At 37.0% G+C, this 24,795-nt stretch overlaps 1 protein-coding gene across 1 annotated transcript in view; it reads right to left on the bottom strand.

Annotated features, from left to right (window-relative positions):
• The window catches only part of MCM9 (minichromosome maintenance 9 homologous recombination repair factor), a 111,285-nt gene that overhangs the window by 27,191 nt on the left and 59,299 nt on the right, over positions 1 to 24,795 (bottom strand). The window contains exon 8 of the mRNA XM_049654250.1: positions 17,580 to 17,754. Within this exon, the coding sequence (XP_049510207.1) occupies positions 17,580 to 17,754 (175 nt within the window). The remainder of the gene's footprint in view (positions 1 to 17,579; positions 17,755 to 24,795) is intronic.

Here is a 24,795-nt window from a genome sequence, read left to right on the forward strand (position 1 = left end):
GAAGACACAGCAACCACCCTCCCCTTACCTTTAGAAAAAACACTATCTGTTAAGTAATATGCACTCAGCTAACATTACTCTGAACTAAAAACTAGCACACCATCCAAGCTTCTCACCATCACAACAGAGTAACTATTATTGATTTAGTGAAGGATAAGATATTTTATTTTCTTCTTCTTCTTCTTTTTAATTTAAATTCAAGTTAGTTAACATACAGTGTAGTCTTGGTTTCAGTAGAACCCAGTAGTTCATCTCTTACATATGACACCCAGCACTCATCCCTAAAAGTGCCCTCCTTACTGCCCATCATTCCCCACCCAACACCCCACCAGCAACCCTCAGTTTGTTCTCTGTATTTAAGAGTACCTTAGGGTTTGCCTCCCTCTGTTTTTTTTTTTTTTTTGTCTTATTTTTCCTTCCCTTCCCCTATGTTCATCTCTTGTGTTTCTTAAATTCCACATATGTGTGAAATCATACATTTGTCTTTGTTTGACTGACTTGCATCACTTAGCATAATACATTCTGTTTCCATCCACGTTGTTGCAAATGGCAAGATATCATTTTTTTTTTTTTTGACTGTCAAGTAGTATTCTATTGTATGTTTATAAATCACATCTTCTTTATCCATTCATCAGTTGATGGACATTTGGGATCTTTCCATAATTTGGCTATTGTTGATAGTGCTGCTATAAACATTGGGGTGCATGTGCCCCTTCGAATCAGCACTCCTATATCCTCTGAATAAATACCTAACAGTGCAATTGCTGGGCTTCAGGGTAGTTCTATTTTTAATTTTTTGAGGAACCTCCATTCTCATTTCCAGAGTAGCTACACCAGCTTGCATTCCCACCAGCAGTGCAAAAATGTTCCCCTCTCTCTGCATCCTTGTCAACATCTGTTGTTTCCTGAGTTGTTAATTTTAGCCATTCTGAGAGGTCTGAGGTGGCATCTCATTGTGATTTTGATTTGTACTTCCCTGATTATGAGTGATGTTGAGCAAAAGATAAGACATTTTAAGAGTAGTGGAAACATATGCAACATCCATACAAAACTACAATAAAATCCTTTATCCAATCTCTTGCCATAAAACCCACAAAGCAAAATAAATCTGTATATAATATGCTCACTTGAATTAAATATCCTTAAACAAATATTTGCATATATAAAAAACTCTCCAAATCAGAAATTCAAAAACTCAAAACATAAACGTACAAAAAAGATGTATATCCAGAGATAACTCAGGGAAGAAAAGGAGGAGAGAGAGGAAAACAAAATAATTTTTGAAATGAACATTCAAACCTGAGATGCCAAACAGACAAGACACGGGGCTAGAAATATAAATAAGGGTGCTAAGAAGAGGAATAAAAACACCATGAGAATAAAAACAAAATACAAAACAGCTAAAAAAGTTTAAGACAAAAACTGGTTGCTACAGAATCTAGGCAAAGAAGACCTAAACTACATGTAGCTAGAATTTCTGAAAAATAAAAACAAAGGACAGATATATAAAACTATCATTCAGGAAAAATTTTCAGAAAGAAAAGAATTCTATATTTCAAAGGACTCACTAACATCTAGACAAATGGACTAGGAATAATCAAATGAGATACAGCCTAGTAAAACTATTGCAATTAAAACAAAAGAAAAAAAATCCTTCTGGGCCTTTAGGTGAGAAAATCAAATTGCCTATAAAGTAAAAGATACCAAAATGGCATCAAATTTGTTAACAGCAACACACAAAGCAAAACTGTAGGAAAGAAAGTGTAAAGCTAGGTCTTTATATCCAGCCAAACTGTTTTCAAGTATTAAAGCTATGAAAAATAGTTTGAAACCTGCATAGATTCAGTACAGCACTCAGGAGCCCTTTCCAAGAAATCTGTTAAGGGGATGAGTTTCATTCAAGCAAGAAATGTTGGCGATGCTCTGGCAAAAGGACTAATGGTTAAGCAATAAATACATTTAATATTAGATCAAAGATGAAAGCATTGGGAGGGATAAAAGTAGAAAATAATGTGTTATCTGTACTGTACAAAGTATTCTGTACAAAGTATAAATAATACAACCATTTTTTTTTTAATAGTAAAGAGAAGGGAGTGGGGGGGGGGAGTAGAATAAGCTCATTGGTTACCACATGGGTAATAGAGTAGAGTCAAAGGTATTACTTACACCTCCCAACTGAAAATAAAGGAGCTATAGGCATTATAAAAGGTATTTTTTATTTATTTTTTATTTTTTTTAATTTTTTAATGTTTATTTATTTTTGAGAGAGAGAGAGAGAGTGAGTGAGTGAGCAGGGGAGGGGCAGAGAGAAAGGGGGACACAGAATCTGAAGCAGGCTCCGGGCTCTGAGCTGTCAGCACAGCGCCTGACGTGGGGCTCAAACCCACAAACTGTGAGGTCATGACCTGAGCTGAAGTTGGATGCTTAACTGACTGAGCCACCCAGGCGCCCCAAAAAGGTATTTTTTAAAGGTAAGTCCTACAACAGGTGTTGGCAAACTTTAGGCGACAGGTCAAGTCCAATTCACCTGCTTTTGTAAATAAAGTTTCAATGGGACACAGCCACATACATCCAGTTACATATTGTCTATGACTTTTGTTCTGTCTACATCATAGACAGTAATGTAGCCAAATTATCCAAATCAACAGAAGTGAGTAGTTGTAAGAGATAGTATGGCCCTTAAAGTCTTAAATATTTATATCTGGGTCTTTATAGAAAAGTTGCCAATGCCTACTATATAACAAAAATACAAACCTTCCTAAATGCCAAACATATAGAAAAGGAAACATAGTAAAATTTTAAAAAATGAAACAGTTGACACCATTCATATAGGTAATACCAATAAATATAAATGTGCTTAATTCACACATTAAAAGAAAGAGATTTTTCAGGTCATTCATAAAGCAAAATAAAATAAAACCAACTGTATGCTCTATCTAAAAGAACAAACTGAGGCACCTTTTTTTGCCCACAGGTCCTGTTCCTATGATATAATGAAAGCATTTTATTTTATTTTATTTTATTATTTTATTTATTTATTTTTAATGTTTATTTATTTTTGAGAGGCAGAAAGAGATCGAGTGCAAGTGGGAGAAGGACATAGAGAGAGGGAGACATAGAATCCCAAGCAGGCTCCAGGCTCTGAGCTGTCAGCATAGAGCCCGACAGAGGGCCCAAACCCACAAACCGTGAGATCATGACCTGAGCTGAAGTCAGATGCTCATACGACTGAGCCACCCAGGCGCCCCAAAAGCATTTGAAAAATAAAAATACTAGGGGGTTGCTGGGTGGTTTAGTCAGTTGAGTATCCAACCCTTGATTTCGGTTCAGATCATGATCTCACGGGTCATTAGATCAAGGCCCACATCAGGCTCTCCACAGAGCCTGCTTAGGATTTTCTGTCTCCCTTTTTCTCTGACCCTCCCTGCTCCCATGCACTTGCGTTTTCTCTCTCTCTCTCTCTCAAAACAAATAAAAAAAAAAAAAAACTTTAAAAATGTAAAAAAAAAAAACCCTGAAATCTTAAGATTAAACATGAAGGAATGAAGAAAGATGTATTAGGCAAATACAAATAATATGAAATCAGGAGTTATGATCTGGATACCAGGCAAGGCAACATTCAGACCAGAAAGCTTTAAGACAGAGAAATATAAATGCCAAACCCACAGCAACTATGACCACACAAAGAAAGGAATTAATTCAAATAACCTCTGAATATGCACTCTGACCATATATGGCCTTAGTGAAATATATTCTAAGCACACACACACACAACCACAAAATACAAACCAAACAAACTGCAGAGAAGGCTTGAATATCACTAAGTTTTTTGGTTGTTTTTTTTTTCTTTCTTTTTTTTTTTTTTTTTTTTTGGTGGTTGTTACTGGCAACAGTGTTGGTATTGTAATTCTGAAACTATTTTTGCAGACTCAACTGAGTTCAGGAATACAAGGAGATTTGTGAACACTTTCATATACATAGGAAATAAAATAATTTTGGAAAGTCACAAGTATCTTCTAGCCCTGGCCTAACAGGAGTGGCTAGAAAACACAGTTTTTTTAAAAAGTACACAAATAGTTGCACAGTAATTTGAATCTACTTAATATTGAACTGTATGCTTAAAAATGGTTAAGATGGAAAGTTTCATGTTATGTATATTTTACTATGTGGCAGGCACTAAGTCAGGATATTGACATATATCAGCCCTAACTTGAGACTATCCCTGAAAGAAGGGTATTGTTATTCGCCTTTCAGAGATGACTAAACTGAGGCCCAGAGATGGGAATAATGTCACACAAGATCAAAAAGAAGTAACAGAGACTAGACTTGACTATGGGTCTCTTTAATCCCAAAGCTTATATGCTCTTTCCACCATAACCAACTGACTTTTCAAAAAGAATATTAACAATTAAGTTTTACTTTATTTTAAATGCAGGGACATATACTAATTTTGTAATTGTTGCATATTTGTTGTTACTGAGTAGTGACAGTGGCAGTTTTAAGTAGTTTTACCAAGAATTCACCAGACAGGAAATAATTCCAGAGGAAAGGTGTTTGGTCTCTTAGATAGTAACATCTGTCCTTACTAAGGATTATTATTACAGGTCATATCCTCTGCATGAAAAATATAGAACCTAACAACTCCAGGTGGAAGAGATTCAAATCCAAGTTATATGTCTAATCTGTGTTTAAATACAGTTTTAGGGACACCTGACTGGCTCAGTCAGTAGAGTATGCAACACTTGATCTCCGAGTTGTGAGTTTAAGACCCACATTGGGTTTAGAGATTACTTAAAAATAAAATCTTAAACAAATAAATAAAATTTTAAATTTTTAAATAGTGTAAAAAAATGTTAAGTCTAATTGAAATATATTTTTGGGCCAGCATGCATTAGCAACATTATGTTCAGAAGCAAAAGCAGTGACTCCTAAGTGCTCATCAGCATGTGGTGGCCCTGTTATCCCTGGGAATTGCCGTTTAGTAAATTCAGAGACCACAAGAACCTAAGTTCTGTTAGTACAAGGTAATTAAAAAATATCTTCACAATTACATTGTTCAAGAAACCCTTTCAAGAAGATGGAGAAATTAAAAAAGCAAACCACTGAATATCATTACATAATAATACTGTTATACAGTATTTACAAACTATGTCTTAAAATGCATGATAAATATTAAATAGTATAAATGTCTTTATGAATCTAGAAATAGTTATGTAGGGTGTGAAATACATCATAATGCCACCAACATCCAAACCTGACAGTCCATGGATAAGAACTAGTGTAGTGATAATAACTAGAAGAGAACAAAGAGCCTTTTAATTCCTGGAATGTGATAAATTATAGTAATCTTTAAATATACATGCCAAAGTGCTTCCATAAGTAAAAATCCTTACGTAAATGTAAAGAAGCTGAAAGACAAAAATATCAGTCATGATCCATACCACAGTTCAAAGAGGTATTAAAGTCTGGATAGTAGCCAAGACAAAAGAGAAACATTTGAAGAATTTTATTTCAAAAAGATAATCATACAAATACTTAGCATAATAATAACTTATATTAATGCCTACTATGGTATAATGGTCAAAAAAGTAAGCCCTTGAGAAGTTTTCTTGTTTTGTTTTGTTTTGTTTTTGAGAAAGAGGAGCAAGTGAGTGAGGGGTAGAGAGAGAGAGAGAGGGAGAGAGAGAGAGAGAGAGAGAAAGAGAGACAGAAGAGAGAAGCAGGGCTCACTTGCGGCTAATGGTTTACCCGAAGCAAGGTTCAAGCTCACCAGATGTAGGACTTGAACTCACAGACTGTGAGATCATGAACTGATGATCTCATCAGATGCTTAAAAACTGAGCCGAAGTCAGATGCTTAACAACTGAGCCACCTAGGCACCCAAGAAAAGTTCATTATATCAGAGCATTCAGAGGTGCTTCTCATGCAAAACTCCTTTCAGCATATATTACATATTTGACAAGTGATTTAAAGGAGAAACAACTAAAAACTGACAGTAAATATGAGTAGCATGTCTTCTAGCTGTAAATTGTGTCCTTTCCCAACAAATAAAAGAAATCCAACCTGTAAATTATTCATTAAAATTATTTCCTTTATATGTCACTACAAATTAAAAAGGGTTTTACTGATAAATGTATTCTCTTTCCTGGCAGAGTTGTTCCTTTCCATCCCCTTCCCACCTATCCTTATGTGGTAGCTTTACTATTCAAGTCCACCATCAGCAGTCAAAGCTTGGGCCTTGAATTTGTACCTGTTCATATATTGTTACCAATCAGGGAAGAGATAAGTACAGAAAGACTAAGTTTTAGAAGTTTCGACAGCAATTTGACAGGGTAATTTCATGTATGTTGAAACTAAAAATAAGATATTTAGAAAAAATATATAGTACATAGTATAGTATAAGTACATATAGATTTATATATTTTTAAAATTAAGGATTACTGTGGTATAATTTACATACAGTAAAATTCAACTTTTTTGGATGCCCCTCTAAAGTTATCCCTTCTCCTAATGCCCAGTCCCTGGCAACCACAGATTTGATTTCTCTTCTTCCAATTTTGCCTTTTCTATTATTTCACATAAATGGATAATAAACTATGTAGTCATTTGTGTCTGGCATCTTCCACTTCACATAGTGCTTTTAAGATTCAGTCATGTTGTTGCATATATCAATAATCTGTTCCTTTATATTGCTAGTAGTATTCTGTCTGAATTTATCAAAATGTTTACCCATTCACCAGTTGGTAGATTTCTGGGTTATTTTCAATCTTGGGTGACTATGAATAAAGTTGCTATAAGCATTTATGTACAAGTTATTTTTTGGAAATGAATATCCAAATGTTCTAGCACCATTTTTTTGAAATGACTATCCTTTTTCCATTGAATTATCTTGGCATTGTTCTTAAAAATCAACTGACTTTATATCTGTGGGTCTATGTCTAGACCTGTATTCTCTTCCACTGATATATGTCTACCTTTACACAGTGTTACCTTATCTTGATTCCTATGCCTTTACAGTAAATCTTGAAGTGAAAAAAGTCCTCCAAATTTGTTCTTTTTCAAAACTGTTTTGGCTATTATACTTCTTGCGCCTTTCCATAAAAAATTTAAAATCACCTGTCAATTCTGCAAAAAGCCTCCTGGGATTTTAATTGAAATTGCATGGATTCTATAGATTGCTTTGAGGAAAACAGGTATTTTAACATTGTCTTCTGATGAGTGAAATTTAGTCTATGTCTCTACTTCCTTAGGTCTTCTTTAATTTCTTTCACCAATGTCTGCAATTTTCACTGTAAAAATATGGAATATATTTTGCTAGATTTATCCTTAAACATTTCATATTTGTGGATACTATTATAAGTGGTATGTTTTATTCTAGTTTTTAATTGCTCATTGGTAGCATACAGAAATACAATTAGTTTTTATACGCCAACCTTGCATCCTATAACCTTTTAAAACTTATTAGTTCTAACACCATTTTCATTGATTCTTTAAGATCCTCTATGTAAACACACATTTATATAGAGAGTTATAACTTCTTCCTTTCTAAACTGAATGTCTTTCATTTCTTTTTCTTGTATTACTAAATTGACTAAGACTTCCACTACAATACTGATTAGAAGTAGACTGGACATCCTTGACTTGCTCCCATGCTTAAATGGAAGACATTCAGTCTTTCATCATTAAGCATGAAATGTTTCTTGTAGGTTTTTCATAGATAACGTATAAATAGGCAGATGGACTTCTCTTCCTGTTTGCTGACAATTTTTATCATTATTTTGTCCAATATGTTTTATGCATCTATTGAGATGTTTTCTCATTTATTCCTTAATACTGTGAATTACATTAATTGATTTTCAAATGTTATAATAACTTTGCACTCCTGGATGATCTCCAATTGGTTATAATGTATAATCTTTTTAATATACTGCTGGATTTAATTTACTAAAGTATTGCTAAGAATTTTCATGTCTGGCTGGCTCAGTTGGTAGAACATGCGACTCTTGGTCTTAGGGTTATGAGTTCAAGTCCTACATTGGGCACAGAGCCTACTTAAAAAAAAAAAAAGAATTTTCATGTCTTATGTTCGTGGGGGATATCGTTCTGTAATTTTATTTTCCTATAACGTCTTGGTCAAGGTTTGGTGTTTCCATGGAATATTTTGTTCCTATCCTTTTCACTTACTTATATGTTTGAATTTAAAGTCAGTTTCTGGAGTTAAGATGGCAGACATGCAGGGGGACCAGGATTTCCCTCAAACACAGTTGTATTGAGGTCAGAACACTTGGAACACCTAAGAAATCTATCTGCAGAATGACAGAAAAATCTCCATAGGTGGAGAGAGACAGCCTGGCAGGACAGAGGTGTGTGTATGCAAATTGGGGGAGATAAAACAGCATATCAGAGGCACACCGGAAGAGAACAGTCCCCTCCGTTGAGTACTGTGGAAAGAGAGTATACTGCACCCCCCCACCCTGCCCTGCAAGGACAAAAGACCCTGAAGGCACCAGCCATATTAGCAGGGTGGAGTGGCACCATCCCAGAACTTGGTCCCCACGGTGCGGGATCCTTTAAGACATCGGGTCTTGAATCCCAGCCAAGTGCCTAGGAGGCACAGGAAACTGTGGAGCAGGGCAAGCTGACTGCCCACGCCACTCTGTGAGGAACAGTGTGGTTTGAGACACCTGGTCTAGGAAGGGAGACTGCGGTGTCACCATTTTTCTCCCCATCACCAACACTGTGGGGCTTTAGGGAACAGCACAGTGGCCCCCAGTGGGGGCAGTACCAGCCTACCCCAAACCCCACCCCTCTGTGCCTGGCACTTGCTTATCTACTGGAGCGGGACTGACACTGAGGGAACAGACAGCCTCTCCTCCCAACCAGCACAGCCACCAGTCCCAGGCACCAACAGACAACTGTCCTGTGGTTTTGTATGTTAGTCTGTTCTCTCTCTCTCTCTCTCTCTTGCCCTCTTTTCCTTCTCTTCTCTTTTCTCTTTTTCTTTCTACCCTCTTCTTTTTTTCCCTTTGGGATCAGGCCCATAGTTTCTGATTTGATTTTTAGTCAATTCTTATTAAATACATAAGTATTTTTTTTCTTTCTTTCTCTGCTTTGTCTGTTTAATTGGGCATTTTTACTTTATTCTTTTACCCCTTTTCTATATTTCCTTCTTCTTATTTTCCATTCCCTCTCTCTCTGGATTAAGCCTTATAGTTTCTTTGATTCTCTGCTTGGTCTTTTTTGTTGCCCCTTTCATTCTTCTCTTTGTGTGGGATCATGTCCCCTGCCCTTTCCTTTCTTCCAGGGTTACTTCAATGAACAAATCAAAGCACACCTGGTGGAAGGTCTAAACAATCCACCACTACAAGTAAGGAGAAGCTTTGTAGAAGACTGACCAGTGGGATAAAGCAGTAAAATACGCAACAAAAGAGTGCAAGAAACACACTCTAAAAACACTTGCTGGGGGCGCCTGGGTGGCTCAGTTGGTTGAGCATCCGACTTCAGCTCAGGTCACGATCTCGCGATCTCACGGTCCATGAGTTGGAGCCCTGCGTCGGGCTCTGGGCTGATGGCTCAGAGCCTGGAGCCTGCTTCCGATTCTGTGTCTCCCTCTCTCTCTGCTCCTCCCCCGTTCATGCTCTGTCTCTCTCTCTGTGTCTCAAAAATAAATAAACGTTAAAAAAATTTTTTTTAAAAACACTTGCTGAAGTGCCAGGCCCTGGAGAGTCTATGACCCCTTTTTAATATAGTAGTTCTCACAGGTGCAGGACACACAACAAGCTATTAAAACAAGACAGAAACCTAGCCAAAATGACAAAACGGTAGAATTCTCCTCAAAATAAATTCCAAGAAGAAATGTTAACGAATTGCTCAAAACAGATATAAACAATATGTCTGAATAAGAATTTAGAATAACAGTCATAAGACTAATAGCCAGGCTTGAAAAAAGCACAAAAGACAGCAGAGAATCTACTGCTGCAGAGATCAAAGACCTAAAAAATAGTCACAATGAATTAAGAAATGTTATAAAAGAGATGCAAAATAAACCAGAGGCACTGACAAGGAGGATGGGAGAAGCAGTGGAGAGAACAGGTGAAACAGAAGATAAACTTATAGAAAAAGATAAACTTCCTTTTCCTTCCTGAAAAAGGAAGAGAAAGGAAATTACTAGACCATGAGGGGAGAATTAGAGACCTAAGTGATTCAATGAAATGAAATGATATTCGTATCATAGGAATTCCAGAAGAAGAAGAAGAGAGAGAAAGGGGGAGAAGGTTTATTTGAACAAATTATAGCTGAGAACTTCCCTAATCTGGGGAAGGAAACAGGCATCCAAGTCCAAGAGGCACAGAGAACTCCCTTCCAAATCCACAAAAGCAGGTCAACACCATGACATATCATAGTGAAACTGGCAAGTTACAAAGAGAAAGAGAGAATTCTGAAAGCAGCAAGGGACAAACGGTCCTTAACCTACAAGGGTAGACACATAAGGGTAGTAGCAGAACTGTCCACTGAAACTTAGCAGGCCAGAAGGGAGTGGCAGAAAATAGTCAATATGCTGAATAGGAAATATATGCAGCCAAGCATCCTTTATCCAGCAAGGTTGTCATTCAGAATAGGAGAGATAAAGGCTTCTCAGACAAATAAAAACTGAAGGAGTTCACGACCACTAAACCAGCCCGCAGGAGATCCTAAGGGGGAATCTGTGAGTGGAATGCTGCTAAGACTACAAAGGGCCACAGACATCACCACAAGCACAAAACCTACAGATAACACAATGAAACTAAATCCATGTCTTTCAATAGTCACTCTGAATGAAAATGGACTAAATGCCCCAATCAAAAGACATAGGGTATCAGAATGGATTAAAAAAACCAAGATCCATCTCTATGCTGCCTATAAGAGACTAATTTTAGACCTGAGGACACCTGTAGATTGAAAGTGAGTGGACAGAGAACCATCTATCATGCTACTGGATGGCAAAAGAAAGTTGGAGTAGCCATACCTATATCAGACAAACTTGATTTTAAAACAAAGACTGTTAACAGGAAATAAAAAAGGGCATTATATTATAATTAAAGGGTTTATCCATCAAGAAGAGCTAACAATTGTAAATGTTTATGCCTCCAATGTGGAAGAAGCCAAATATATAAATCAATTAATCACAAACATAAATAAATGTATAGATAACAATACTGTGATTGCAGGTGACTTTAATACTCCACTTAGAGCAATGGACAGATAATCTAGGCAGAAAATCAATAAGGAAACAACGGCTCTGAATGACACATTGGACCAGATGGACTTAACAGATATATTCAGAACTTTTCATCCAAAAGCAGCAGAATACACATTCTTCTCGAGTACAAATGGAACATTCTCCAAAATAGATTACATACTGGGTCACAAAACAGCCCTCAACAAATATAAAAGGATTGAGATCATACCATACATATTTTCAGATCACACCGCTATGAAACTTGAAATCAACCACAAGAAAAATTTGGAAAGCCCCCAAATTCATGGAAGTTAAAGAACATCCTACTAAAGAATGAATGGGTCAACCATGAAATTAAAGAAGAAATTAAAAAATATATGGAAGCAAATGAAAATGAAAACACAACAGTCTAAACCCTTTAGGATGCAGCAAAGGTGGTCCTAAGAGGAAAATACGTTGCAATTCAGGCCTATCTCAAGAAGCAAGAAAGGTCCCAAATACATAACCTAACCTCACACCTAAAGAAACAAGAAAGGCAGCAGCAAAGAAAGCCCAAAGCCAGCAGAAGAAGACAAATAATAAAGATTAGAACAGAAATAAACAATGTAGAATCCAAAACAAAAACAAAAACAAAACAAACAGTAGAGCACATCAATGAATCTAAGAGCTGGTTTTCTGCGAGAATAAACAAAATTGATAAACCACTAGCCAGACTTCTAAAAAAGAAAAGAGAAAGGACCCAAATAAATATAATCATGAATAAAAGAGATCACAACCAACACTAGAGAAATACAATTATCAGAGAATACTATGAAAAATTATATGCCAACAAACTGGACAATCTGGAAGAAATGGACAAATTCCTGACTCTCACACACTACCAATACTCAAATGGGAAGAAATAGAAAACTTGAACACACCCATAACCAGAAAAGAAATTGAATCAGTTATCAAAAATCTGCCAACAAATAAGAGTCCTGGGCCAGATGGCTTCCCAGGGACTTTCTACCAGACATTTAAAGCAGAGTTAATACCTATTCTTCTCAAGCTGTTCCAAAAAATAAAAATGGAAGAAAAGCTTCCAGACTCATTCTATGAAGCCAGCGTTACCTTGATTTCCAAACCAGAAAAAGACCCCACACTAAAAAGGAGAATTATAGGCCAATAGCCCTGATGAACATGGATGCAAAAATTCTCAATAAGATACTAGCAAATCAAATCCAACAGTATATTAAAAGAATTATTCACCAAGATCAAGTGGGATTCATTCTTGGGCTACAGGGCTGGTTCAATGTTTATAAATCAATAAACGTGACACATCACATTAGTAGAAGAAAGAATACGAACCATACGATCCTGACAATAGATGCAGAAAAAGCAGTTGACAAAACATAGCATCCTTTCTTAATAAAAACCTCAAGAAAATTGGGATAGAAGGAACATATCTTGATGTCATAAATGCCATATATGAAAGGCCCACAGCTAACATCATCCTCAATGGGGAAAACCAAGAGCTTCCCCCCTGAGATCAGGAACATGACAGGGATGTCTACTCTCACCACTGTTGTTTAACATAGTGTTGGAAGTCCTAGCATCAGCAATCAGACAACAAAATGCAATAAGAGGCATTCCAAGCAGGCAGGGAAGTCAAATTTTCACTCTTCGCAGGTGACATGATACTCTACACGGGAACCCTGAAAGACTCCACCAAAAAGCTGCTAGAGCTGATACATGAATTCAGCAAAGTCACAGGATATGAAATCAATGTACAGAAACTGGCTGCATTTCTATACACCAATAATGAAGCAACAAAAGAGGTATCATGGAATCAATCCCATTTACAATTGCACCAAGAACCATAAAATACCTAGGAATAAATCTAACCAAAGAGGTAAAAGATCTATACGCTGAAAACTATGAAAGTTTATGAAAGAAACTGAAGAAGACACAAAGAAATGGAAAAACATTCCATGCGCATGGATTGGAAGAACAAATATTGTTAAAATGTTGGTACTGCCCAAAGCAATCTATGCATTCAATACAATCTCATTCAAAATAGCACTAGCATTCTTCACAGAGCTAGAGCAAACAATCCTAAAACTTGTATGGAACCACAAAAGGCCCCAAATAGCCAAAGTAATGTTGAAAAAGAAAACCAAAGCTGGAGGCATCACAGTCCTTGGCTTTATAAAGCTGTAATCAACAAGACTGTATGGTACTGGCACAAAAAAAGACACACAGACCAATGGAACAGAATACAGAACCAAGAAATGGACCCACAAATATATGGCCAACTAATCTTAGACAAAGTAGGAAAGAATATCCATGGAAAAAAGACAGCACTGGGTGTTGTATTAGTAATGAATCACAGGAATCTACTCCTGAAGCCAAGACTATACTGTAAGTTAGCTAACCTGACAATATAAATCAATCAGTCAGTCAGTTTCTTGAAGAGAGCATTTAGTTGAGTCTTACTTTTCTATCAAATGTGACAATCACTGCCTTTTAATTGTTTACATAGCTATTAATGTAATTATTGATATGGTTGAATTTGGATCTACCATCTTGCTAACTGCATTCTGTTTGTCCCATCTACTATTCTGTTTCCTTTTTCTTCTCTTCCTGCCTCCTTTTGTATTATTTCTTATAATTCCATTTTATCTCTACACCTGGTTTATTAGTTATGCACTCTTTTATTTTCTAGGGGCTGTTCTAGAGTTTACGTCTTCAAATAATATTATACCATTTCATGTGTAGAGATGGCCTTCAGTGTCTGTAAGGCCATGACAGTTGATCTGGGTAGTGGCCTTGTTGTTATCTTTACCTTCAATGCACCAGAGATTTCAAATTTGGTCACTGTTGAGTCGCCACAATTTTGTGCATCTAGATGGGGGTTGTAGTGCAATGCTGGAAGATCATTCTCAGTGTGTTTACTCTACCTTCAGCTTTCAGCAGTCACTGCACACCCACACCACAGGGGGTGTCTCTTTCCATACTCCTGCACCTTCCCCAGTGGCAGACTGCTAATTACCAGGTGTTAGGCTTATTTGGGAGCCAGGTTGGTTCTTGGGTCTCCTGGTCTGAAGCAGGGTTTGTGAACCCGCTTTTTTTTTTTTAATTTTTTTTTTAACGTTTATTTATTTTTGAGACAGAAAGAGACAGAGCATGAACGGGGGAGGGGCAGAGAGAGAGGGAGACACAGAATCGGAAGCAGGCTCCAGGCTCTGAGCCATCAGCCCAGAGCCCGACGTGGGGCTCGAACTCACGGACCGTGAGATCGTGACCTGAGCTGAAGTCGGACGCTTAACTGACTGAGCCACCCAGGCGCCCCTGTGAACCCGCTTTTTGATGGGATGGGCTGGAAAGCTGTAAGCCTCTCTGTCCCTCCAGCCTGGTGGCAGCAGAACCCTGACATGTATCTGTGCTGGTCCTTGGGCAGGAGGAATTGTTCTGTCCCATTTCCCAAGGAAATGGATGCTTTGCCTTGGTTCAGGATCCTGGACCTGATGAGTGTTTCCTGCCCTTCCATCAGAAGAAAAAGGCTTTTGCTTCTATCCTTTCCCCAGAAGCAGCACCATTTTGCCTGGCTCCTGTGGGAGGGAAGGAAGGTGCTCTAACCTCTTCCTGAAGTACCGTGTTTTTTGTTTTGTTTTGTTTTGTTTTGATCTGTTTTCCTGCTCTATCCCTCCCCTAAGAGGCCCTGGGTTGGAGACTTGTGGAGAAGGGCTTGCAGGAGAGAACTCCCTTTGTGTTTGGATGTGAGTTATTCTACACTGACATGCTAGCTCATGCTTGGAGATCAAGGAATTTTAAAAACTTTAGTCATTTTTCCTTATTTTCTTCTATGGCAGCCACCTCTTCCTCTCACGCTCTGTCAAAAGTGAACATCATCTCTCCTCAGATGGGCCTGTCACACTTTAGAATTAATTCCCTTGATTTCCTTGTAAATTCAGCTCTCTGATATGTTCAAGGAAAGTTATCATTTTTGTGGGCTATCTGGATTTTTCTTGTTAGGATGGGAGTGACATGCTCTTACACCTTTCCACATTCTGGAAGGGGGAGAAGAACTTAGCCTTATGTTCTGTATGTCTTTGCTTTTTTATTTCATTTTTTAAGATAATTTTTTTTTTTAATTTATTTTTGGGACAGAGAGAGACAGAGCATGAACGGGGGAGGGGCAGAGAGAGAGGGAGACACAGAATCGGAAGCAGGCTCCAGGGTCCGAGCCATCAGCCCAGAGCCTGATGCGGGGCTCGAACTCACGGACCGCGAGATCGTGACCTGGCTGAAGTCGGACGCTTAACCGACTGCGCCACCCAGGCGCCCCTAAGATAATTTTTATAGGGGCACCTGGGTGGCTCAGTCGGTTGAGCATCTGACTTCAGCTCAGGTTATGATCTCATGGTTGGTGAGTTTGAGCCCCACGTTGGGCTCTGTGATGACAGCTCAGAGCCTGGAGCCTGCTTCCGATTCTTTGTCTCCCTCTCTCTGCCCCTCCCCCACTCACACTCTGTCTCTCAAAAATGAATAAACATTAAAAAAATTTTTTTAAGTTATTGTATTTTATACAAATATTGCTTTGTGGGACACCCGGGTGGCTCAGTCAGTTAAGATTCTGACTCTTGGTTTCAGCTCAGGTCATGATCTCATGGTTTGTGAGTTCAAGCTCTGCACTGACAGCTCAGAGACTGCTTGGGATTCTCTCTCTCTTTCTCTCTCTCTCTCTGCCCCTTCCCTGCTCATGCACACGTGTGCGCTCTTTCTCTCTCTCAATAAACTTTAAAAAAGTATTGCTTTGTGATGAATTGAAAAAGACAAAACTGGTCCCTCATCACAGTGTAAAAAGCCCTGTTTCAGTGCATAAAGTATAGTAATGACAAGATCGTCCAACCTATGGTTGCCATAACTGAACTGTTTAGCTATAGAACATTTCTTTTGGAACTTATGACACATTTATGGATAGCAAAAAGATTCATACTAATTCACATCTAGCAGAGAGTAAGGTACTAGGAGTGATTAAGCAAATATTTTCACTTTAAAAAGTTTATTCTGTAGCCTATCATATAGCACTGCTAATCTTCTCCCTTTCTAAAAATAGATTTAAAGCATTTGTTCAAATTTTCCCTAATGTAAGGGTAAATTTTTAAGGAATACTTCAAAATGTCCCAGATTTTCTCTGGAAAAGGCATATCAAAATAAACTACAAATCCTGCCAACCAGCAAAGGTGCTAACTAAATGGAGACATAATGAGAAGAGAAAGTAGCCTTGAAGATATTTAGGAAACTATATCTCTAATTTCCCCCTGATAAAGAGTTTAGAAGCAATAATTATTTTAAGTATGATCTCATATCACTTTTATTATGAACTTATCACTTTCGTGCTCTTTTGTTTATCTTCCCCAACAAAATAGCAAACACCTGAAGAATAGTGCTGTATTCATCTTTGTACTTCTCAGTGTCTAGTTCAGTGCCTGGCACATAGCAGGCTCTTAATGAATATATACAGAGTGAATGTACATCAAGTGAAATGAATAGATCTGGTAATGGTTCCACCTAGCTTTTTCTTGTGTCTTTTTCCTATGGGCTATATCCTCTCATCTCCTCCCTTTCTTTTTTTTTTGCAAGTGCATAAAATTAGATCTCAGAGAATCTATACACACCAGCATCTGTCTTTATACCCACTGCTGTTTGAAGACTCTGCTGGCAGTCCTATCTGCCTGATCAGCTGGCCTCACATCTATAACAGTAGCATTAGGGCTGAGATAGTTCTAGCTCTGTCCTTTTTTGGATGACCCAGCAGCCTACTTGGTGGTCAGCCTTTGTAGCCAGAGAAGTTTCTCATAATCACCTCAGGGCCTGAATGAATGGATTTCTATCTGACCTGCCTACTTTTCCTCCTCAGTGGTCATATGCCACCAGTGACTCACATACCTCAACCCCTAAACCTTTTGGAGTCACAAACAGGCACATCATTTTATGTTAATATATTTTATTATTCAGTTTTCCACATGCTGTGATCACCTTCTATTAGGACAGATAAGGAGAATGCCATTGAAAAGAGAAATTATGCTATTTTTCTTTTTGAATCTTTTAAATTTCCTAACATAGTAATATGCCCACAGTAGATACACATTATTGAATATGCATATACTTTAGTTTTTCATTTCTTTGTCCCAAAACCTCATTTTTACTTCCTCATACACTTCCAAGGGGATGCTAATGTGTGTCTTGATGAATGTTAACTGATAATACCTGATAAGACCAAACATACCTTGTAGTTCAATAAGGTTCATATTTTTTCATAATCACATATTAACTAATGTCATTATTCCTATAGATTTTAAAGAAAAGAAACTCTTACCCAGCCTTAGCAACACTTATGGTTTGTTGCTCCATTGCCTCATGGATACTGGTTCTATCATGCTCTTTGAGACTGTTAAACTCATCGATACAGCAAAGGCCCGCATCTGCAAGTACTAATGCTCCAGCCTCCAAATTCCATTCTCCTGAGTCTTTCACAGCAGTTACCGTCAGACCTAAGGAAACAAGCAAGCTATGTCAGCTTTTATTTTCAAAAGCATATCTTATATCTATGAGGGCGAAGTACCTATATTTTAAAGGGAAGGGCATAGAGTCAACACTTTTATTTCTATTCTGTATAGAAAGGATGGCATCAGACAGAGAGCTGGTAGTTCCCAAGGGGAGGCAGGTGGGAGGATGGGCAAAGCAAATGAAGGGAATTAAGAAGTGTGAAATTATTTGTAAGTCACAGCATGTAAAGTACAGCATAAGGAATATAGTCAATAATAGTGTGATAACTTTGTATGGTGACAGATGGTAACTAGACTTATGGTGAACATTTCATGATGTATATAAATGTCAAGTCACTATGTTGTACATTTGAGACAAATACAATATGGTATGTCAAGTTTACTTCAATTAAAAAAAAATGGATGGCATCAGGACAACTATTTCAGATATCCAGACACTGGAAGGCCTCAGAAGATCCTATGTTCTGAAACTGTAAGATATGTTATTAAATATTTTGTAGCAACCAGAAGTCCCCAAATTTTCTGTCTCTCCTTGGTGGGTACCCTCACTGAGTGATCTAAACTTTTAGAAGGAGCAAACAGAGCTCTGGAGACCTTATGACATCTTATCACAAGATGTTCTGTATTATATGCTGTTTACAGAGAGGGGTCCAAAGACAGAAAACAGTAGATACTACGGTCCAATGATAAAAATGAAGAGTTTGCTCCCAGTCACGGTGTGAGGGCAAAGACTCCGTTATATATCTTCTCTGGTTTTGATTTGTCCTTTGTACCAGTCAGTAAAGCACAGTGGTCAAAACAAAGGCTTTGTAGTACACCAACTTGGATCTGAATCCTGGATCCGTCATTCTGGCTGTCATACTATAGGCAAGTTTCCTAAGATGTCCAAGCTTCTGTTTATTTGTTTATAAAAGGGAGTAACAATGGAATGTATCTTATGGAGTCTTAGATATTCAAATAGAATATAATAAAGCTCTTTAAAAGGTATAGGACACATAACGAGTATTTATAACGACTACTGTTGATAAAAATCGGTAAGCCTCTGGCTAGAATGACCAAGAAATAAAAAGACGAGGGACAAGTTACAAATATCAGGAATGACAGGGGGAGATTACTATAAACCCTACAGACACTGAACTGATAATAAGGAAATACAATGAACAACTCTATACCCTAGGTTTGATGACTTAGATGAAATGGTCAAATTCTTTGAAATATATAAACTGCCAAAGTTTATCTAAAAAGGAACAGATAGCTTGCATAACCCTATATCGATTTTAAAATTGACCATTTAGATCAAAATCTTGCAACACAAAAATCTATAGACTGAGATGACCTCATGGTGAATTCTACCAAACATTTATGAAAGAGCTAATACAAATTCTACACAAAATTTTAAAAATACAGAAAAACAAGGAACACTTCCCAACTCATTTACTGCAATCAGCATTATCAAGATACCAAAACTAAAGACATATTAAAAGAAAACTACAGACCAGTATCTCTCACATAGACGCAAAAATCTTCCAACAGTACAAGCAAATCAAACAATACATAAAATAATGATAGATTATAACCAAGTAAGGTTCATCCTGGGAATGCAAGGCTAATTTTTTAATGAAAATTAACCAATATAATTTACCATATAAATAAATGGAACAAAAAGCAAATGACCACTTCACTACATACAGAAAAAAACACTTGATAAAACTCAACAACTATTTATGATAAAAAAAAAAAACTCTCAGAAAACTAGGAATAGAGAAAACTTCTTCAGTCTTATTTACAAAAATTATACAACTAACATATTTAACAATAAAAGACTGAATGTTTACTCCCACCCTCACCCTCATCCCCCAAATTAGAACAAGGCAAGGAGATATGTTCTCATCACTCGTATTCAAAATCATCATGGGGTTCTAGCCGATAAAATAAAGGAAAAGAAGTCAAAACCATCAGAACAAAAAGGAAAAAATAAAATTATTTACATTTCAGACAACATAATTATGTTTAAAATTCCAAATACTTTACAAAAAAATCTACTAAAACTAATAAGTGAGGGTAGCAAGGTTGCAGAATACAAGTCAATATACAAATATCAGTCACATTTCTATATATATTAGAAAACATTTAAAGTTGAAATTAAAAAATAATACAATTTATAATAGTACCTGAAAATATGAAATACCTGGGTATAAACCTTCAAAAATGTACAAGTTCAAGCCCCACTTTGGGTGTAGAGATTACTAAAAATAAATAAATAAAACACAAAAATGTGCAAGATCTGTAAGCAGAAACTACAAAACATTGATAAAGGAAGTCAAATACAACCTAATCAAATGAAGAGATATTCCATGTTCATGAAATGAAAAACTCAGTATTTTTATTTTTTTTTCCAGTGGACTGTGTTTTGTTTTGTTTTAATTTACATCCTAGTTAGCATATAGTGCTATAATGATTTTAGGAGTAGATTCCAGTGATACATCACCTATGTATAATACCCAGTGCTCATCCCAACAAGTGTCCTCCCTAAAGCCCCTTACCCATTTAGCCCATCTACCCCACCCACAATCACTCCAGGAACCCTCAGTTTGTTCTCTGTATTTAAGAGTCTCTCACTCTAGGGGCGCCTGGGTGGCTCAGTTGGTTAAGCGTCCGACTTCGGCTCAGGTCATGATCTTGTGGTCCGTGGGTTTGAGCCCCGCGTCGGGCTCTGTGCTGACAGCTCAGAGCCTGGAGCCTGTTTCAGATTCTATGTCTCCCTCTTTCTCTGACCCTCCCCTGTTCATGCTCTCTCTCTCTCTCTGTCTCAAAAATAAAGAAATGTTAAAAAAATTTTTTTTTAAAAAGAGTCTCTTATGTTTTGTCCCCTTTACTGTTTTTATATTATTTTTGCTTCCCTTCCCTTATGTTCATCTGTTTTGTATCTTAAATTTCACATATGAGTAAAGTCATGTGATATTTGTCTTTCTCTGCCCAATTTCACTTAGCATAATACCCTCTAGTTCCATCCACATAGTTGCAAATGGCAAGATTTCATTCTTTTTGATTGCCAAGTAATACTCCATTGTGTATATATACATATACATATACATATACATATACATATACATATACCCCACATCTTCTTTATCCATTCATCTGTCGATGGACATTTGGGCTCTTTCCATACTTTGACTATTGTCGATAGTGCTGCTATAAACATTGGGGTGCATGTGCCCCTTTGAAACAGTACACCTGTATCCCTTGGATAAATACCTAGTAGTGCAATTGCTGGGTCACAGGGTAGTTCTATTTTTAATTTTTTGAGGAACCTCCATACTGTTTTTCAGAATGGCTACACCAGTTTGCATTCCACCAGCAGTGCAAAAGAGATCCTCTTTCTCTGCATCCTCGCCAACATCTGTTGTTGCCTGAGTTGTTTACTTTAGCCATTCTGACTGGTGTGAAATGGTATCTCATTGTGGTTTTAATTTGTATTTCCTTGATGATGAGTGATGTTGAGCATTTTTTCATGTGTCAGTCAGCCATCTGGATGTCTTTGGAAAAGTGTCTATTCATGTCTTTTGCCCATTTCTTCACTGGATTATTTGTATTTTGAGTGTGTTGAGTTTGATCAGTTCTTTATAGATTTTGAATATTAACCCTTATCTGATATGTCATTTGCAAATATCTTCTCCCATTCTGTCGGTTGCCTTTTTAGTTCTGCTGATTGTTTCCTTCTCTGTGCAGAAGCTTTTTATTTTGATGAGGTCCCAGTAGTTCATTTTTGCTTTTGTTTCCCTTGCCTCCGGAGACGTGTTAAGTAAGAAGTTGCTGCGGCCAAGGTCAAAGAGGTTTTGCCTGCTTTCTCCTCTAGGATTTTGATGGCTTCCTGTCTTATGTTTAGGTCTTTCATCCATTTTGAGTTTATTTTTGTGTATGGTGTAAGAAACTGGTCCAGGTTCATTTTTCTGCATGTTGCTGTCCAGTTTTCCCAGCACCATTTGCTGAAGACACTGTCTTTATTCCATTGGATATTCTTTCCTGCTTTGTCAAAGACTAATTGGCCATACATTTGTTGGTTCATTTCTGGGTTCTCTATTCTGTTCCATTGCTCTGAGGGTCTGTTTTTGTGCCAGTACCATGTTGTCTTTATTACAGCTTTGTAATACATCTTGAAGTCCAGGATTGTGATGCCTCCAGCTTTGGCATTCTTTTTTGGGACTGCTTTAGCTATTTGGGGTCTTTTCTGGTTCCATACAACTTTCAGGATTGTTTGTTCTAGCTCTTTGAAGAATGAGGTGTTATTTTAATAGGGACTGCATGGAATATGTAGATTGCTTTGGGTAATATTGACATTTTAACAATATTTGTTCTTCCAATCCATGGGCATGGAATATTTTTCCTCTTTTGTGTGTATGTTTTCAATTTCTTTCATGAGCTTTCTACAGTTTTCACCATATAGATTTTTCACCTCTTTGGTTAGGTTTATTCCTAGGTATTTTATGTTTTTTGGTGCAATTGTAAATGGGATCGATTCCTTGATTTCTCTTTCTGTTGCTTCATTATTGGTGTATAGGAATGCAGTCGGTTTCTGTGCATTGATTTTATATCCTGAGACTGCTGAATTCATGGATCAGTTCTAGCAGTTTTTTGGTGGAATCTTTTGGATTTTCTACATGGAGTATCATGTTGTCTGCAAAGAGTGAAAGTTTACTTCCTCCTTGCCAATATGGATGCCTTTTATTTCTTCGTGTTGTCTGATTGCTGAGGCTAGGACTTCTAATACTATGCTGAGTAACAGTGGTGAGAGTGGACATCCCTGTCATGTTCCTGACCTTCAGGGGAAAACTGTCCCCATTGAAGATGATATTAGCAATGGGTCCTTTGTATATGCCTTTTATGATCTTGAGGTATGATCCTTCTATTCCTACATTCTTGAGAGCTTTTATCAAGAAAGGATGTTGTATTTTGTCAAATGCTTTCTCTGCATCTATTGAGAGGACCATATAGTTCTGGTCCTTTCTTTTATTAATGTGATGTATCACGTTGATTGATTTGTGATAGCTCTGCATCCCAGGCATAAATCCCACTTGGTTCTGGTGAATAATTCTTTTAATGTATTGTTGGCTAGTATCTTGTTGAGGATTTTTGCATCCATGTTCATCAGAAAAACTGGTGTGTAGTTCTCCTTTTTAGTGGGGTCTTTGCCTGGTTATGGAGTCAAGGTAACACTGGCTTCACAGAATGAGTTTGGAAGCTTTCCTTCCATTTCTATTTTTTGGAACAGCTTCAAAAGAATAGGTCTTAACTCTTCTTTAAAGGTTTGGTAGAATTCTGCTGGAAAGCCATCCAGCCCTGGACTCTTTTTGGGGGGGAGATTTCTGATTACTAATTTGATTTATTTACTGGTTATGGGTCTGTTCAAATTTTCTATTTCTTGTTTCAGTTTTGGTAGTTTATATGTTTCTAGGAATTTGTCCATTTCTTCCAGATTGCCCATTTTATTGGCATATAAATGCTCATAATATTCTCTTATCATTTGTATTTCTTCCATATTGGTTGTGATCTCTCCTCTTTCATTCTTGATTTTATTTATTTTGGTCCTTTCCTTTTTCTTTTTGATCAGTCTGGCTAGGGGTTTATCAATTTTGTTAATTCTTTCAAAGAACCAGCTCCTGGTTTCATTTACCTGTTCTATTGTTTTTTGTTATTGTTTTGTTTTTGTTGTTGTTTTGTTTCGACAGCATTGATTTCTGCTTTAATCTTTATTATTTCCCATCTTCTGCTGGTTTTGGGTTTTACTTGTTCTTTTTCCAGTTTTTTTTAAAGTGTAAGGTTAAGTTGTGTATCTGAGACCTTTCTTCCTTCTTTAGGAAGGCCTGGATTGCTATATACTTCTGCCTTATGACTGCCTTTGCTATATCCCAGAGATTTTAGGCTATGTTATCATTTTCATTGGCTTCCATGTACTTTTTAAATTTCCTCTTAACTTCTTGGTTAGCCCATGCATTCTTTAGTAGCATGTTCTTTCCAATATTTGTTATCTTTCCAATTTTTTTCTTGTGTTTGATTTCAAGTTTAATAGCATTGTGGTCTGTAAATATGCATAGTATGATCTCGATCTTTTTGTACTTGTCGAGGGCTGATTTGTGTCTCAGTATGGGATCTATTCTAGAGAATGTTCCATGTGCACTCGAGAGAAATGTGTATTCTGCTGCTTTAGGATGAAACGTTCTGAATATATCTGTTAAGTCCATCTGGTCCAGTGTGTCATTCAAAGCCATTGTTTCCTTGTTGATTTTCTGTTTAGATGATCTGTCCATTGTTGTAAGCGGGGTGTTGAAGCCCACTACTATTATTATCAGTGAGTTTCTTTATGTTTGTGATTAATTGATTTACATATTTGAGTGTTTCCACGTTTGGAACATAAACGTTTACAATTGTTAGATATTCTTGGTGGATAGAACCCTTAATTATGATATAATCCCTTCTTCATCTGTTGTTACAGTCTTTATTTTAAAATCAGATTATCTGATATAAGTATGGCTACTCCGGCATTCTTTTGGCAACCATTAGCATGATAGATGGTTCTCCATCTCCTTACTTTCAATCTGAAGATGACCTTAGGTCTAAAATGGGTCTCTTGTAAACAGCATATAGATGGATCTTGCTTTCTTATCCATTCTGTTACCCTATGTCTTTGGATTGTTTTGTCCATTGACATTTAGAGTACTGAAAAGATATCAATTTATTGCCATTATGTTCCCTGTAGAGTTGGAATTGTGGTGATGTTCTCTGGTCCTTTCTAGTCGTTGTTGCTTTTGGTCTTTTTAAGTTTTTTTTTTTTTTTTTTCCATCTTTTCTCCCACCACAGAGTCATGCTTAAAATTTCTTGCAGGGCTGGTTTACTGATCACGAACTCCTTTAGTTTTTGTTTATCTTGGAAAATTTTTATATCTCCTTCTATTTTGAATGACAGCCTTGCTGGATAAAGAATTCTTGGCTGCATATTTTTCCAATTCAGCACACTGAATATATCCT

Source organism: Panthera uncia (genome assembly GCF_023721935.1).
Source record: "Panthera uncia isolate 11264 chromosome B2 unlocalized genomic scaffold, Puncia_PCG_1.0 HiC_scaffold_24, whole genome shotgun sequence".
NCBI classification, from domain to species: domain Eukaryota; kingdom Metazoa; phylum Chordata; class Mammalia; order Carnivora; family Felidae; genus Panthera; species Panthera uncia.